Source organism: Heterocephalus glaber, unplaced genomic scaffold (assembly GCF_053883595.1).
Source record: "Heterocephalus glaber isolate CG9 unplaced genomic scaffold, H.glaber_assembly_v1.0 deba00001577, whole genome shotgun sequence".
NCBI lineage: Eukaryota > Metazoa > Chordata > Mammalia > Rodentia > Bathyergidae > Heterocephalus > Heterocephalus glaber.
In genome coordinates this window covers 24,117,029-24,133,481 of record NW_028258358.1, presented here as the reverse complement: position 1 = coordinate 24,133,481, position 16,453 = coordinate 24,117,029, and the positions used below count along the sequence as shown (strand labels likewise).

At 32.2% G+C, this 16,453-nt stretch overlaps 1 protein-coding gene across 1 annotated transcript in view; it reads right to left on the bottom strand.

Moving 5' to 3' along the window:
* The window catches only part of LOC101696659 (lupus La protein), a 180,010-nt gene extending 163,949 nt beyond the window's left edge, over nucleotides 1-16,061 (bottom strand). The window contains exons 1-2 of the mRNA XM_087193023.1: nucleotides 16,012-16,061; nucleotides 15,758-15,922 (exon numbers count right to left, since the gene is read on the bottom strand). Coding sequence (XP_087049149.1) covers nucleotides 15,758-15,922; nucleotides 16,012-16,061 — 215 coding nt within the window. The remainder of the gene's footprint in view (nucleotides 1-15,757; nucleotides 15,923-16,011) is intronic.
* Nucleotides 16,062-16,453: the final 392 nt, after the last annotated feature.

Genomic DNA, 16,453 nt, shown 5'->3' with positions numbered 1-16,453 from the left:
ATGTCAAGTACTTTTCCTGTGCTTGGGAAGTTTTCTCCCATCACTTTTGTAAACAGGTTTTTAATGTCATCTGCACTCTCTCCTGTTTCTTCATTCACTCTGATCAGTCTTATGTTATTCTTCTTTCCATTGTCTAGCAGCTGCTGGATTGATTTCTCATGGTTCCTTACAATTTTAAAGAAATTTTTCCTGGTCATTAATTGCAATCTTATCTTCTATATCTGAAATTCTGTCCTCACATTGGCTCATTTTGCTGCATAAGCTTTCAATAGAGTTTTTAATCTCCTGGAAATCTGTTTGTATCTGTTTTATGTATTCTATTTGTTTCCTATGTTGGGATTCCATCATGTTCCTCAGTTCCTCTATTTTTTTTATCTGTGTCCTCTCTAAATTTATTAATCATGTCTTGCACTTTGGACACAATCTCTTCTGTTATCTGAGAAATTATTTCTGATTTCATTTTTTTCCCAGATCCTCTTTTGTTACCAGTTCATGGTTTCCAGTTGGTTGAATATCAGAGTGTTTCATCTTGTTTCTCTTTGGGGTTGCATTAGGTGATCTCAAAGTCTGATTTTGAGATTTGTTTATGTGTTTTCTCATTTGGATGGGGGGGGGGTTGCTATAGGTGCCTGCGTGGCGGCTCACCTCCTCTGTGTTGGAAGTGGTAGTGGTATGGCAGCCCAAATCTAATCTTTTTTTCTGGCCTTCTGCACTTTCTATTTTCAACTATTTCTGAATATTTTACACAGTCTACTTTTTCACTTCTTCATAAAAATAGATGTGTGCATTTAGCCCCTTTCACACCTCTTAATATTTATCTATAGTATAAGTGGATTATTTGCTCTATTATATACTTAGAATTGCAGTTAGTAAACATCCTTCTACATAGGCCTTTATTTGAACATATTTTATTTTATCTTTTTATTTCATAATTTACTCATTATATCTTAACTATTTCTCCTCTGTTTGACATACAGCTGAAAATTAATCAATATTTGTAGTTTGATAAAATTAATGAATGGTCCAAAGACCAAAGCACTAACATTCTTCAAATTTTACTTCTTAAATATACATAAATTATTTCAACAGTGCTTTGTAAGTAACTAGTTAACTATGGTTAATGTCTTTGATACTTTAGCTTATATGCATGGCATTTATTATTTTCCAAACTTCTTCTTTCAAAAGATGTTTCTTTTGTCAACCTCCCTATGTGCTTATGTTTCTATTAATATCTACTTGAGAAATAAAAAATTTGCTGAAGGAGACATACACAAGGTGACATAGAAATATAAGGTTTAACATGAAACTAATTGCATAGGTATAGACTTGAAGGAAATTGAACACTAGTTTCTACATTTACCTAGAGGAAAATACTGCTTAAAAAATATCACTGACAAGCACATGTGCCACTTTCCTGTATTCCTAGTTAGCATTTTAAGAATAAACATATGGGGTTGGAAATGAGACAAAATGAGGCCATGGCCCATGACCCATTTTCATGATGATGCCTTGATCTGTGCAAAAGAGAGCCTGAATTTTGATTGAAGATTATGAATATGAGGGATAGCAGAACAGAAAGAGGTCAGATATTTTTAGGTATATATTTTTTAGAGTTCAGAGTCATTTGAACTTAATATCTGGCTCTCTATAAAATGATTTTTTCCCTCTGTAGTGAAGACATTTTTCTTTTGGGAGTCACTCCAGCAATTCATAAAACTTAGGTTATGGAAATTTTGTTGTTAACCAGTGATGCTTATGACATAAATTTAATTGTAAAACTTGGTGACTGACACTTTCAATATTCATGAAGGTTGTGAATATCTCAAATCCAATAGTGGTAACAATATGCATGCTTAAGCAATCAAAAAAAATTAGTTAACCTATTTGATTGAATTAATGTGGTTGAATGATTTTGAAGAAAAATATTGCTAGTACATTTTGTTGTTTTAATCCTAAATCTGTAATTTAGTAACATTATAAAGAACACACTAAATCACTCAAACCATATGTTTAATCATTGTAGAATTTTAAATATTATGAATTATAATATTTAATATCAATAAACACACTGGAAAAATGGGAAGTGTCTACTATGGTCTTATTGTAGTACAACAAACATGAAAATCAGAGACACTTACCTTTACTTGAAACACATGAGTGAAAGGTATTGAAATGAAGTATTCCTTTCAGGAATTTATTGTAATTATCAGCTGATTTTTTTATTGTGTGGTGGAAGATGATGTTCATGGAAGTACTCTAGGCCATATAAATACTCCAAAGGTGTCTGGATGCACCAAGAATGTTTATACAGAACAAAGTGGGTCAGGTTATCTATTTCAATCATAGTGGCCAAAGTTGTTGTATAAGTTATAAACAGTAACATTTTCATAACATGAAATCCAGGGGAAAATGTCAATACAGTAAATGGTGTTACCAAGGATGGTATTAAAATTCATTTTTCTTTTGTTTGTTATATTTAGCTGTGATAATAAATTTTGGTACAATTAATTGCATTTATTGTTCTATTTATGAATGAATATGCAATGAAAAAAGTTGAACCATGATAAAAATAAGGGAGAGAATATGGTATAGATTTTTCACTAATTTTAAAGACTTTTGGGAAAACAATTCTAAGTTCATGAAATCTATTTTGAGAAATGATCAGTGTCACAGATTTATTTATGTGCTAACAATCATTTGCTAGATAGTTCGATATTGGTAACTCATGGGTCAAGTCATTCTGATATTTGAGCTAAATGTAACTGGTTTTAACAATTGTCATTTAATATTTAAATTAGAGGAGAAAAGAATGAAGGGAAGAAGAAAAGAAAAACTAAATTGAGGAAGCATAATATGATTATGAGAATTATACAGAAACATAAGAATATTAGCAGACCCACCCACTCAAATGAAAATGATTAATTTATATTTATTTATATAAATGAAGCTAGGTGAGCTGAGTAAAACATTTACATGTTGTTTGAATATTAATTTTGAGAAAGAATTCATTTTAATAAATAAGACATAAATCTTTATATTATTTTCCATAGTTAATTACCATTAATTTAATAGACTTTATAAACTTATTAATGAGAAGAATATGTTTCATATCTGAACCTTGTCCTAATCAGTCCATAAGCACCAGTTTTTCTGAATACTTTTTCAACTATAAAATTAGTATTTATGTCTAAATCCAAAATACATATCTAAACATGGTGAATCTCAAAGACTACATTTTTTTTCTAGTTCAGGATTCTTTTTATTCATTAAGCTTATTGGTACATTTTAGGCATACAATGTGATGCCATTCATCTTTGGAAATTGGGAATTTGTACCTTTATATGATATCTCTTGGTTCTTATTTTTTTCCCATTCCTCTGCCCTACCTTCAACCCTCTACCCCTCCCCATTTACAAAGACTGCTTCTGTCTTTTCCTTTTCACATATTTATTCCTTTTCCTTCTTTCCTTTCCCCTACTCCTCCCACACCCCCTTCCCTTTTCCCTTTGGACCTTTTCTTCCTATTTCACATTATGTATTTAACATTTTGATCATTATTTACACTTTTTTAAAAAGGCCTTGAAATAACTAATATGTGATAGATGGCATGTCTATTAGAAGACTGTGTAATATCTTTCTTAATAAATAGTTCTAGTGCTACCTCTGTTAATATGGTTGAATTTTATTTGGTTTCTAAAACTTTTCAAATTGTTGATAGTATATATCAAATAATTCAAATATTTAACAAATAAACCTGAAAAGGTGAGTTTCCCATGAAAATCATATTTGTGATCACATATATAATGTGTATGATTATGTTAATCTAAAATTAAACTATACTGATTTTTTTTCCATTTTATTTTGGTTTTGTACAATAACGTGTAAGTAGCTAGACATGTAGATGTATAAATACAAATATAGACATACAAAGTGAAATATTTGGAATTGCTTATAATTGTAATAATTCTAGAACAAGTGGTTTGGATTTCATTCTTGGCTAGGCTACAAAGTTAACAAAAATAAAACAGAAACTATAATGAGAGTATTTTGTGGTTGACAATAAATATTTGATAATTATTATCATAGTAATTAGTATTATCAATAATTTTTATGCCACAATTTGAATCTCATTTTAAGAAAAAAATAACTGGTTTCAAATTTTTTCCAATTAGTTAATTTAGTAGGTATTTAACTATGTAGGATCTCATCTTATATGCAGGTTCTATATCAAAAATATTAAAGATTTTACACAGGACATAAAACTATTATGATAGCAGACCACAGAAAACAGCAAGAATGACTTTCATTCTTACTTCAGATTCTTTTTACAATATAATATTTTTTCTTAGTATAAAAGAAAGAGATAATAAAAGTATAAAGCTCTATTGTAGTATGGATTAGGAAAGCTATTACTTCTAAATTATGATATTGTATGGAAAATAATTTTTATTTCATCATGGATCAATTGAGAGAACTGATTTTTAAAATAAGAATGTGCCTAAATTATAATATGATGAGATACTGGTAGTTATTATGCCTTTAGTAATTTGTTAATGCAAAATTGACACTTCATATTCATATATTATGTGACTGTACAATAGTCTTGGTATCATTATTATGCTTTAAAGATAAGGTACATATTTTAAAAGATATCAACAACAGCAGCTAACATAAAGAGGATTCATGAGTTGTAACTGGAAAGACAACTAAGGATAGGCGCCTAAATTGAGTAATTCTTACATAAGTGTTTATTTCATAATTAATGACCCAAATCAAGAGTTATATTTCCTCCACATTTATGCAAACTTTTTTTCAATGAAAATTTTAAAGTCTTAAGTTAAATATATTTTTAATGTTAGAGTCACTTTAGTATAATAATACTGGGGTACATTATATCAATTTATTTTTTTAAAGAGGATTAAAGTGAAGACACATCGCAATGACCTATCCATATATTTTAGCAAGAAAATGAATAATAGCTAAATTTTGGAAGCAGCTTATATGTTCATCAACAGATGAATGGGTAAACAAAATGTGTTATTTACACACTTATGAAGTACTACTGTACCACATGGATGAGAATGGGTCATTGATAGGAAAGTTGGATGCACCTTGAGACCATAATGTAAAGAGCAGTAAATAAGACACAGGAGCTTAAATATCACAGTTTCTTTTTTTATGAAAAAAATCAAAACATAAGTAAGGACAAAATATAAGACAGATAATAGGAAACAGGGAAATAGATATTTTCCATGTAGGAGGGCAACTAAGAGATGGAGAAAGGGAACAAGAAGGGGAGAGAAGGAGAGGAAGAATGAAGATGTGCTCTACACATCTACCAACTCCCCATGGCAGAAGTAATCATTACATACTGTGAACACTTACTAATAAATAAAAATCAAAAAGAGGTATAAAGGCATTTCTAAGGTGGAATTACAAAATAACACATTGAAAGAAACAGAGTGTGTATAGATGTTACTTCCAGGTCGTGACTACAATTTTTGAGAAGTGCTTCTCCTCAGGAAAAACAAATAACCCAAAAACCAGTGGTTTGCGACATAAATGTGCTTTTCAGATGTTTATTATTTGTAATGTGGAAGTTACTATTAAACATTAAATTAGATAGATGGGTAACTAAAACATCTGAATTATTTATAATTAATTTAAAATACTAAAGACTAAAAACATACCAATTATAAATTCATGTATATTTTGCTTCTTAAACTATTTAAATGAAAATACATTTGGTTTTATTAAATGTACTTCATACATTGCAGATATATGTTACATGTATAACACTCTGTTGAAGATAAAAAGATATCTGACTCCTAAGTAAGTTTCAGAGTAACTATTTTGCAAGGACAATTAGTGTCTTAAAATAGAGACTTATAAAGCTATAACTCAATCAGTTCAAAATGAGCTTTCAAACTTCCTAAAGTAATAAAGGATTGTATCTTTTCAACACTTTAAGATGTCCTAAATATAATAATTTGTATAAGCACAACTCATTTAATGTTCCGGCAATGTTTGTTTTAAAAATATTTTCCTGTGGAGTTAGTTACTAGCTATGACTTACTTGGTCTGCTACTGACCTAATACTAATATTTTCAAGAGCTATTAAAAAGACTTGCTTGCCTCTCTCTTATAGATAAACTGCTATTGTTTTCTTGTATAGTATTTGCTTAAATTAAGGACTTAAAATGTGATTTCTTTAAAAATCATTTTGTTTTTATAGAAAAGGTGTAAAAGTTTCACCAAGAAAGATTTTGGACTTTTCCCTTTCAAGGTAAGTTACTTGTTTTCTTTTCTAGATTTACAGTGCTTACATCTATATATGAAACCATTTGGAACACAAATATGAGTAATAATATAATTTTATAACTGCTGGTAACCTATGTATTGGGTGGCATAATTCTTCAGTGATCAAAAGTTAAGTTTTTCTTATAAACCATTCATAAATCCTAAGAGTGTATCTTTTGGATATAGCACTTCCAATTAGAAATGATTTGTTCTAATTTTTTGAATTAATTCAAAATGTAGTATAAAGAGATATTGTTAAAATCTTCATGTTAAAAATGATGACTTAAGATATTGATCTTTTCTTAATAAAATGTACAATACAACTAAAAATAGAGGTTTTACTTTGTCAAAATAATTTCTTATGTTTTCTACTACCTTTGGTTAGGCTTTGATTAGAAAACTAAAGTGTTACCTTGATAGGGCTAGGTATCTGTTCAAAATGTTATTTTACAATTCTGGTTATGCAAACCATTATTATCTGTAATAAACTTTATTCTTAGGGATGTAATTGTTCTGACATAATCCAGCCAGTCATGATTGTTGGTTGTTATCTTAATATGTTCTAAAGTAAATAAATTATTTCACTAACTACGGCTTTATATATAATTCTTACATAAGTGGAAAGAGCCATACTCCTCTAAATCAATCATGATAGTCTTGCTCAAAAAAGTGTTCTCAGTAAAATAGCCATTAATTCTTATACAGGGTTTGCACAATTTTTATATTCCTGATGTGCTTAACTATGAAATTCTAAAGGTGTTATAAACTGCTTTTCTTAAACTTGGCATTTGTAAATGATGTGCTTTGTCCTACATGGCAATTCACATTGGTTTATAAAAAAGAGGATATAAGTACATGCTTAATGCACAGTTCTGACAGAACTTTGTTTCATGAAAATATTGTCTTTTTTAAAAATAACTTGGTCACTATATTTTTAGATTAAATTTACTGTACATATTAGATTTACTTTGCTCTGTAAATCTAAACATGAAAACAAGGCAGAAAAATAACCAGTAAGCAGAACACAGAGCAATGTAAAAAAAAGTGTAAAAATAGTTTTGGGAAGATCTTGCATGGTTAGATTATGTCCTAAAAAAAGATAAAGAGCATTTTGTAAGCTAATTTATTTTGCAAAACACTTTTGAGGGGTGGAACTTATAAAAACTGTACAAATTAAGATTGGATATAATTTACCAAGTTCATAAAATTAATGTAAAACAAAATTCTATGTCTAAAACAACAAAGTTTAATAAAATATCCATGCACTCTTAGGAAAATTCATAGAAATTGGCCCAAAAAACAAGGTTTGTTCTTTGTGAACATATTTTTAGAAATGTCTTGCCATTAGGCTTTTGATTACAGAGAAACCTGAGTCCTAATAGAATCAAGTTTGTTTAAAAGATCAGTGTATAATTCTGATTAAATAAATATTTTAGATTATTTTAGTACATTAGACCTTCTGTATGTCTGAGGCTAGATATGTATTCATCTGAGGAGTAAATATCCTTTGCAAATTCACATAGTTTGCAAAACTAAAGATACATAAGTTTGATACATGCACATGCATTAATAAGTGCTCTATTTTATATAATATACATTACATGTAGACCTTAAATATATACAGTGTTCAGGAATATTTAACATTTCTTTTGTTATATAGTAGCATTCAGATGGGAAAAAAATCTGCCATTTGGACAATCCCACCATTTAAAACGTGGTCTACATCTTTTGTCTTTAATTAAGTGAACACTTTTGTTATGGTTTAGATGAGATATACGTGAATATCAAGTAATAAATCATTTCATGGTCATTAATACTATTTTCTTAAGATTTTTTTTTTTTTTTTTGGTACCGGGGATCGAACTCGGGTCTTTGTGCTTCTGAGGCAGGCAGCAGAACCACTGAGCTAAATCCCTGGCCCATTAATACTACTTTTTAAGCTTCTAAGAGATCTAAAGCCATTCTCTAATTTTTTGTCTGTACTGTTCATCATCATATATCTGTTGAATACAAAAATCACATGATTATAGATATATTGCTTAGATATAAATTCTAAATTTTACTTTAAAGGAAGTTGATATGTAAAAATTTCATTTTAACTGTAATTCTAATTATTCATTGTATGTTGAATGCATTTGTATTTTTAAGGGTACAAGTATTCTGAAGTGTAGAATTTTAGAAAGACACCATGATGTACTGATGCACCTGTCCCCCAAAACCAACATTGTAATGTTAGACACTATTTAGATTGTGTTCCTAATGATATTAGGATAATTAGATATACTTAAACATGCTGCATTTCAAAATTACTCAGCAAAAAGGTACATCTGTAAACAAATATATTCTTATTTAAAGGATTCTAATCCTGAAAAAACCAGACTTATAAATTGTTTTTTATATTTCTTTAGCTATTATAGTAAATGGATTTTTTTTCTCTTATTGTCTTCATTTTAAATTTCCTTTATAAAACGTTTTAACTATGGTCTAGTAAGATTCCTCAAGAGTATGCGTCCTAACAGACACCTTGAGCAGTATTGTAAGTTAATAGACCATTCCCTAAAAGATAGATGTGGTATTATATTAACTCCCAATGAAATTATATAGGGGCTAAAATCTACTATTCACACTTTATGTTTAGTAAAACTGATCTTCAGTGTCTTCAACAACCGAGGTTTGGAAACTACGAAAGATAAAAGTGTTAAGAGGACAGTCAATATTTTTGCTCTTGATGTTCAAGACAAACCAGGACCCAGAAAAGAGTAAGAGTCCACTCTAGGGGCTCTGCAACTCTGGTGAGTCACTAAAAATCTAGAGCATAGGATTATTGGATCCCAGAGAAAAGATTCAACCAAACTTCATTGTATTAAAGGGGGATCACTGAAGGGCCAAATGTCCTCATGCTTCCAAGAAAAGTCATATGATCAGGCAAGACTGTGCCCAATACTAGTTGATAACAGAATTGATAAAGTTCTAAAGGAACCAAAAAGTTCTTTACACATCCCCAAAAGCTAAGGGTGAGAAACCTTAATAGGCTTTAATGGTAAAAAATAGTTAATTTTGATTACCTACTTGGTCACAAACACCAAAGAGAAAACACAACCAAAATACTAAAATAGTTAAAAATAGTAAAATGAGAAAGAGATCTTTTGAGAGTTCCTCCTAAATTTAAGGAGAATAAAGTCTCTCTGAAGAGCACGATGTAGTAATAGCATAGTCAGGGACTACCACAGGGAGAAGGAACAGACAGAATCCTTTGCCCTTAGTACTATCCTTTACAGCATAGATAGATAGCTTCATGGAGTGTCAGAGACATAAAAACCAGATTTTGCATGAACCCCAACTTTTTACTTGGGAAGACAGATGCCAAAAATCCCACTAGATAACAAAAATGGAACAAAACTTAATCATTTTGTTATGCTACAACTTTGGATCAAATCTCTTCTCAGCTCTGAATATAGATACACAAATCATTTAGAGGGTGTCTGTCTAAAAGTTAGCAAAACACGGGTGATGAGCCCTGGATTAATGTAATCTTACCCCCTTCAGTTTTTTCTATTAATTAAATTGGTGCATTTAAGGTATACAATACAATGATATTCATCATTGGAAATTTGCACCCTTACGTAATTCATCTTTTCTCTTATTTTTTCCCATTCCGCTCCCCTCCCTTCAACCCTCCACCCCTCCCTATCAACAAAGATTTTGTTTTCATTTTTTCTTTTTCTCCTATTACCTCCATTATCTTCTTTCTTTTCCCCTACCCCTCCCATTCTCCCTTCCCCTTTTCACCTTTTCTTCCTATTTCACAATATCTATTATACCTTTTAGTCCTTATTTACACTTTCAGTTTCTCACACTACAGAAACTATTCAGTATTTACACTCATGTGTCCTATTTATTTCACTTAAGATTATCCCCCTCAATGTGCATCCATTTAGCTATAAATATCTCTAGTTTTTCATTCTTTATGGCTGAGTAGTACTCCACTTTATATATTTAAAAAAACCCCACATTTTCTTTATCCAGTCTCCAGTTGATGGGCAATTGAGTTGTTTCCAAGTTTTAGATATCATGAATTTTTCTGCACATATATCACTGTGGTATGATTGTTTTAAGTCTTTGGGAAATATAGCCAGCAGGGGAATAGCTGGGTCAAATGGGACTTCTAGTCCTAGTACTTTGATGTATCTCCATACTGATTTCCACAGTGGTTTCATCAGTCTACAATCCCACCAGCAGTGGAGGAAGGGTACCTCTTTCCCCACAGCCCCACCAGCATTTGTTATTGGTCGATTTCATCATGGTAGCCATTCTTTTTGCAATGAGGTGAAATCTCGGCATTGTTTTCATTAGCAACTCTCGAATTACCAGTGTTGTTGAACATTTTTTCATATGTTTATTTACTATTTCTACTTCTTTGAGAAATGTCTGTTCATTTCAGAAGCCCATTTTTGGATTGGGTCTTTCAATTTGGGAGGTCTGATATTTTTAAGTTCTTTATAGATTCTAAATAGTAGACCTTTGTCTGAGGAACAGAAGGAGAAAATTTTTTCCTACATTGTGGGTTGTCTCTTCACATTGTTAGTCATTTCTCTTGCTGTGCAAAAGCTTTTTAATAACAAGAGATCCCACTTGTTCATTGTTTGAGCTCATTCACAAGCAACTGGGGTTTTGTTCATAAAAACTTTTCTTACAAAAATGACTTCAAGAGTTCTTCCTAAACTCTTTTCTAGGCAGTTTATTATTTCTGTTTTAATATTTAGATCTTTAATGCATTTTTAGTTTAGTGCATGGTAAGAGGTATAGGTCTAGATTTAATCTTTGGCAAGTTTAAACCCAGTTTTTCCAGCACCATTTATTAAAGAGGCTACCATTCCTCCAGTGAGGGTGTTTGGCTCCTTTGTCAAAGATGAGGTGGTTGAGTGGGTCAAAGGATATTTCTGCATCTTCTAATCTGTTCCACTGGTCCTCAGGTCTACTTCATTGCCAGTACCATGCTCTTTTTATCACAGTAGCTTTGTAGTGTAGTTTCACGTTGGGAGTTGTAATACCCCTGGCCATGTCTGTTACCTAGAATTGCTTTTGCTATTCCATGTCCCTTCTTGTTCCAAATGAATTTTTAGTTTTTTTATCAAGGTCCATGAAGTATGCTCCTGGGATTTCAATTGGGATTGCATTGAATCTACATAGTAGTTTTGGATGTATGGCCATTTTCACTATGCTGATTCTTCCTACCCAGGAGCAAGGAATGTCTTTCCATTTTCTGATATCATCTTCAAACTCTCTTTTCAGAGAGCTATAGTTTTCAGAGTAGAGGTCTTTGATTTCTTTTGTTAGGTTGATTCCTATGTATTTCATTTTTGGGGGTGCTATTTTGAAAGGAATTATTTGCCCTATTTCTCTCTCAGAAAGTCTGTTTTTCATGTGGAGGAAAGCTATTGATTTTTGTGTGTTGATCTTGTATCCAGCTATTTTGCTGAATTTGCTTATTAAGACTAGAAGACTTTTAGTAGAGCTCTTGGGGTCTTTTATATAGAGTATCATGTCATCTGCAAATAATGACAATTTGACTCTTTCATTTCCTATCTTTATTGATTTTATTTCTTTCTCCTGTCTAATTCCTGTTATTAATATTTCCAAAACTCTATTGAACAGGAGTGGTGATAGTGGACATCTTTGTCTTGTTCCTGATTTCAGTGTGAAGGATTTCAGTTTTTGACCATTTAGTATGATATTGACTGTTGGTTTTTCATAGATGGCTTCTATCAGATTCAGGAAGAGACAGCCTATTCCATTTTTTGGTAGAGTTTTTATCATAAATGTGTATTGAATTTTGTCAAATACTTTTTATTCATCTATTTAGATGATCATATAGATTTTGTCCTTGGCTCTATTGATATAGTATGTTACATTGATTGATTTGTGTATGTTGAATCATCCCTGCATCCCTGGGATGAATCCCACTTGTTCAGGTGTATGATCTTCTTGATGATATTCTGCATTCTATTTGCCAGTATCTTTTTAAGGATTTTTGTATCTATGTTCTTTAGTTAGACTAGCCTATAGTCCTCTTTTTTTCAGTTGGGTCTTTCTCTGCTTTGAGGATCAAGGTGATGCCTTCTTCCAGAAATGTATTCAGGAGTATTGCTTCTCTTTCAATGGTAGTGGCAGTAGTTTCTCTCTAAATGTCTTGTAGAATTCAAGTGTGAAGCCATAAGAACCCGGGCTTTTCTTAGTTAGTAAGTTCTTAATTACATTTTAAATTTCATTGATCGATATTGGGTTATTTAGAATTTTTAGGTCTTCTTCTTTCAACTTTGGTAATTCATACATATCTTGGAATCTGTCCATTTCTTCTGTATTTTCCATCTTATTGCCATATAGGTTCTTCAAGTAGAATTGATGATCCTCTTAATTTCAGCTGGATCCCTTGTAATTTCATCCTTTTCATTCCTAATTGCATGGATTTGGGCTTTTTGTTTCCTTTTCTTGATAAGTTTGGCTAAGAGTTTGTCTATTTTGTGTATTCTTTGAAAGAACCAACTCTTGGCTTCATTGATTTTTTGTATTGTCCTCTTAGTCTTCATTGGATTGATTTCTGCTCCGATATTTATAATTTCCTCCCTTTTATAGGCTTTGGGTTTGTCCTGCTTTTCTTTATCTAGAAGCTTTAGGTTCAGCATCAGGTTGTGTAGTTGAGCTCGCTCTGTTTTCCTAATATGAGTATTCACTGCTATGAATTTCCCTCATATACTTGCTTTTATTGTGTCCTGTAGATTTCAATATGTTGTATTGTGATTGTCATGTAATTGTAGGAACTATCTGATTTCTTCTTTAATTTTCTCTGTGACCCATAGTTTATTCAGAAGTGTGTTGTTCAGTTTACATGTGTTCATGAAATTCTTGCATTTTCTTTTGCTATTGATTTCCAATTTCATCACACTGTGGTCTGATAACATAAAGGCTATAACTTCACTTCCTTTCCACTTACTTAAACATGTTCTAAGCATGAGTATGTGGTCTATTTTGGAGAATGACCCCTGTGCAGCTAAATAGAATGTGTATTCTGATTTTGTGGGGTGGAACACTCTGTAAACATCTGTTAAGTTCATTTGTTCAAGAGTTTGATTGAGTTCTAGTATTTCATTACTTAATTTTTGTCCACTTGATCTATTTTTGGCACTGGGATGTTGAGGTCCCCAAGTACTATTGTATTAGTGCTTATTTGATTTTTCATGTCCATTAATATTTGTTTTATATAGTTGGGCCCACTAGTGTTTGATGCATATATATTTGTGGTTGTCATCTTTTCCACTTGGATTGTTCCCTTTACAAGGATGTAGTGTCCTTCTTTGTCTCTCTTAATCAGGGCTGATTTAAAATCCACTTGATCTGCAAAGAGAGTAGCTTACTCCTGCTTTTGTTTTGGGTTCCTGTAACATGGCATATTGTTTTCCACCCCTTAACTTTCAGTCTATGAGTTTCTTTTTGAATTAAGTATGTTTCTTCTATGCAGCATATTGTTGAATCTTGCTTCTTGACCCATTCTGCCAGTCTATTTCTTTTTACAGGGAATTGAGACCATTGACATTGATGGTTATGACTGATACATACTGACTTATCATTGTCATGACGTTTTCTTTTTTTTGGATTCTCCCCTATTGTGTTTAATTTCTTTTCATGGCTGATTGATCCATTCTGCTGGTCTCCCTGGGGTTGTGAGCCTCATTTTGTTTTCCTAGGATATTGTCTAAAATATTTTGGCTTGGTGGTTTGGTATTCATGAAGTTCCTAAGGTGCTGTTTTTCATGAAAGTATCTTATTTCTCCATCAATTATTGAAAGATAGTTCTGCCGGGTACATCAATCTGGTTTGGAGGTTGTTTTCCTTTAGTGCTTGGAATATATCATTCCAAGCTCTTCTTGCCTTAAGCATTTGCATTGAGAATTCTGCTGTGATTCTGATGCATTTTCCATTGTCTGTGATTTGTTTCTTTTCTCTAACTGCTTGTAGAATTTTGTTCTTCTGTTGGATTTCTGGAATCCTAACTTTTATATGCCTATGTGTTGATTTTTCTTTTTTTTTTTTGAGCAAGGCTACTTGGAGTCCTATAGGCCTCACTTATCTGTATGTCAAGTTCTTTGCCCTTTCTTGGGAAGTTTTCTTCCATCACTTCTGTGAACAGTTTTTTTTTTTTTTTTTTTTTTTTTTTTTTTATGTCACGTGCACTCTCTCCCATTTCTTCGTTGACTCCAAACACTCCAATGTTGTTCTTCTTTGCATCATCTAGCAACTGCCAGATTGATTTCTCATGGTCCCTTAGAATTTTAAAGAAGTTTTTCTTTTCCTGATCACTAATTGCAATCTTATCTTCTATATCTTAAATTATGTCCTCACATTGGCTCATTCTGGTGCATAGACTTTCAATGGAGCTTTTAATCTGGATATCTGTTTGCACTTTTTATGGATTCCATTTGTTTCCAATGTTGAATTTCATCATGTTTCTCAGCTCCTCTATTTTTTATCTGTGTCCTCTCTAGATTTATTAATCATGTCTTGCACTATGGGCACGATCTCTGCTGTTATGTGAGATATTATTTCTAATTTCATTTTTTCCAGATCCTCTTTTGTTGCCTGTTCATGAATTCCAGGAGATTGAGTATCAGAGTGTTCCATCTAGTTTCCCTTTGGGGTTGCTTTAGGTGATTTGAAAGTCTGGTTTTGAGGCTTGTTTATGTGTCTTCTCATTTAGAAGAGAGGAGCAGGTTGCTGCTGGCACCAGAGTGGCTCACCTCTTTTGTGCCAGGAGCAGTGCTTCTGTGGCCTAGAAGCCTCTTCCTCTGTGCTGGGAGTGGTGTTATGGCCATCTAAGACAATAATCCCACATGAAAACAGCATGTTCTGCACATATGTAAGGCATACTCTGATAGTACATGTGTTTTCATCTCCTGTCTTGTGTGTACAACATACTTGATATCTTCCTGTTCTTGCTGTTTGGTCAGGACTTTCTTATACAATGTGCAGTTAACAGAAAATCAAAATATCAATTAAATTAAGTACTAAATTCATCACATGTATTGCATTACCGTGAGAAAGCCCCACTAAGAATAGCAGGCCTATGAGTGCTTTCAGTTCTGATAGTGAGGTGTCATAATTAACATTTTTCATTATTACTATCAGTGCATACAGAATGTCTTACTTGTATTTCATCATTCATTTATTTCACAACATCTTAGAGCATATTATCTGTTACAAACAATTTTTTACATTGAAGACAGTACTGGTATTTTGTCTAATAGGTTTCACCCGTCTTCCAAAAACCTAATTGCAATTTTGGACCTAGTTCTAAATTTGGATAGTTCAGGTATGTGTGACTATTTTGCTGTTTTTCCACTAGTCAAATATGTACTTAACATTGCTATTTTTTTCCTCATGTGAATCAAGGAGGTCTTCATACCCTGTGTTTGTATCAGTTGATTCTTGCTCCATATCACTGTCACAGGTACTTTGGCTGAAATGGCCAGTGTCAAAGTCATCATCATCTTTGGTGCATAAGTCTTGACCTCTTCCCAAACTTGTAAATTTTGTTTTTCCTGTGCCATTGTACTGAATTGCACTCAATCTACAAGAAAAATCAAAAGAAAACATCTTTTAAAATAAATTCTAAATGCACAGCAATTTAACAATGAGTATTTGATGAGTAAAACTCACCTGTTGTTCCTTTGGAGCTCCCGTATGTGCCTTGGCCTTTGTCTGCCCATTGGGTAAAAGCATAGATGGGTTCCTGTTTTCCCCAAACACAGCTACTGTGAGCAACACCTGGCTTCCATTGTAGTAAAGAACATATTTATGTTACAAAATTATGGTATAGGTGAATTTTACCCACCATGATGTATGCCAAGGAACATACACAAAAATGTTACATGGAACATTATATAGGTAAAAGTCTCGATTTGTCACCTTTGTACACATGTACATGCCTTGTAATTCATCTTACCAAGTGGATAAACATAAAGATTGCTTCCTGTAACCCCCAGGGGCAGCTACTGAGATGCACAGCTTGCTACCATTATGCTACACTTAATTTCATTAAAAATGTATGGAATGGTTGCATGTTACCCACTGTGATGACCTAGAGGCACATAAAATGACC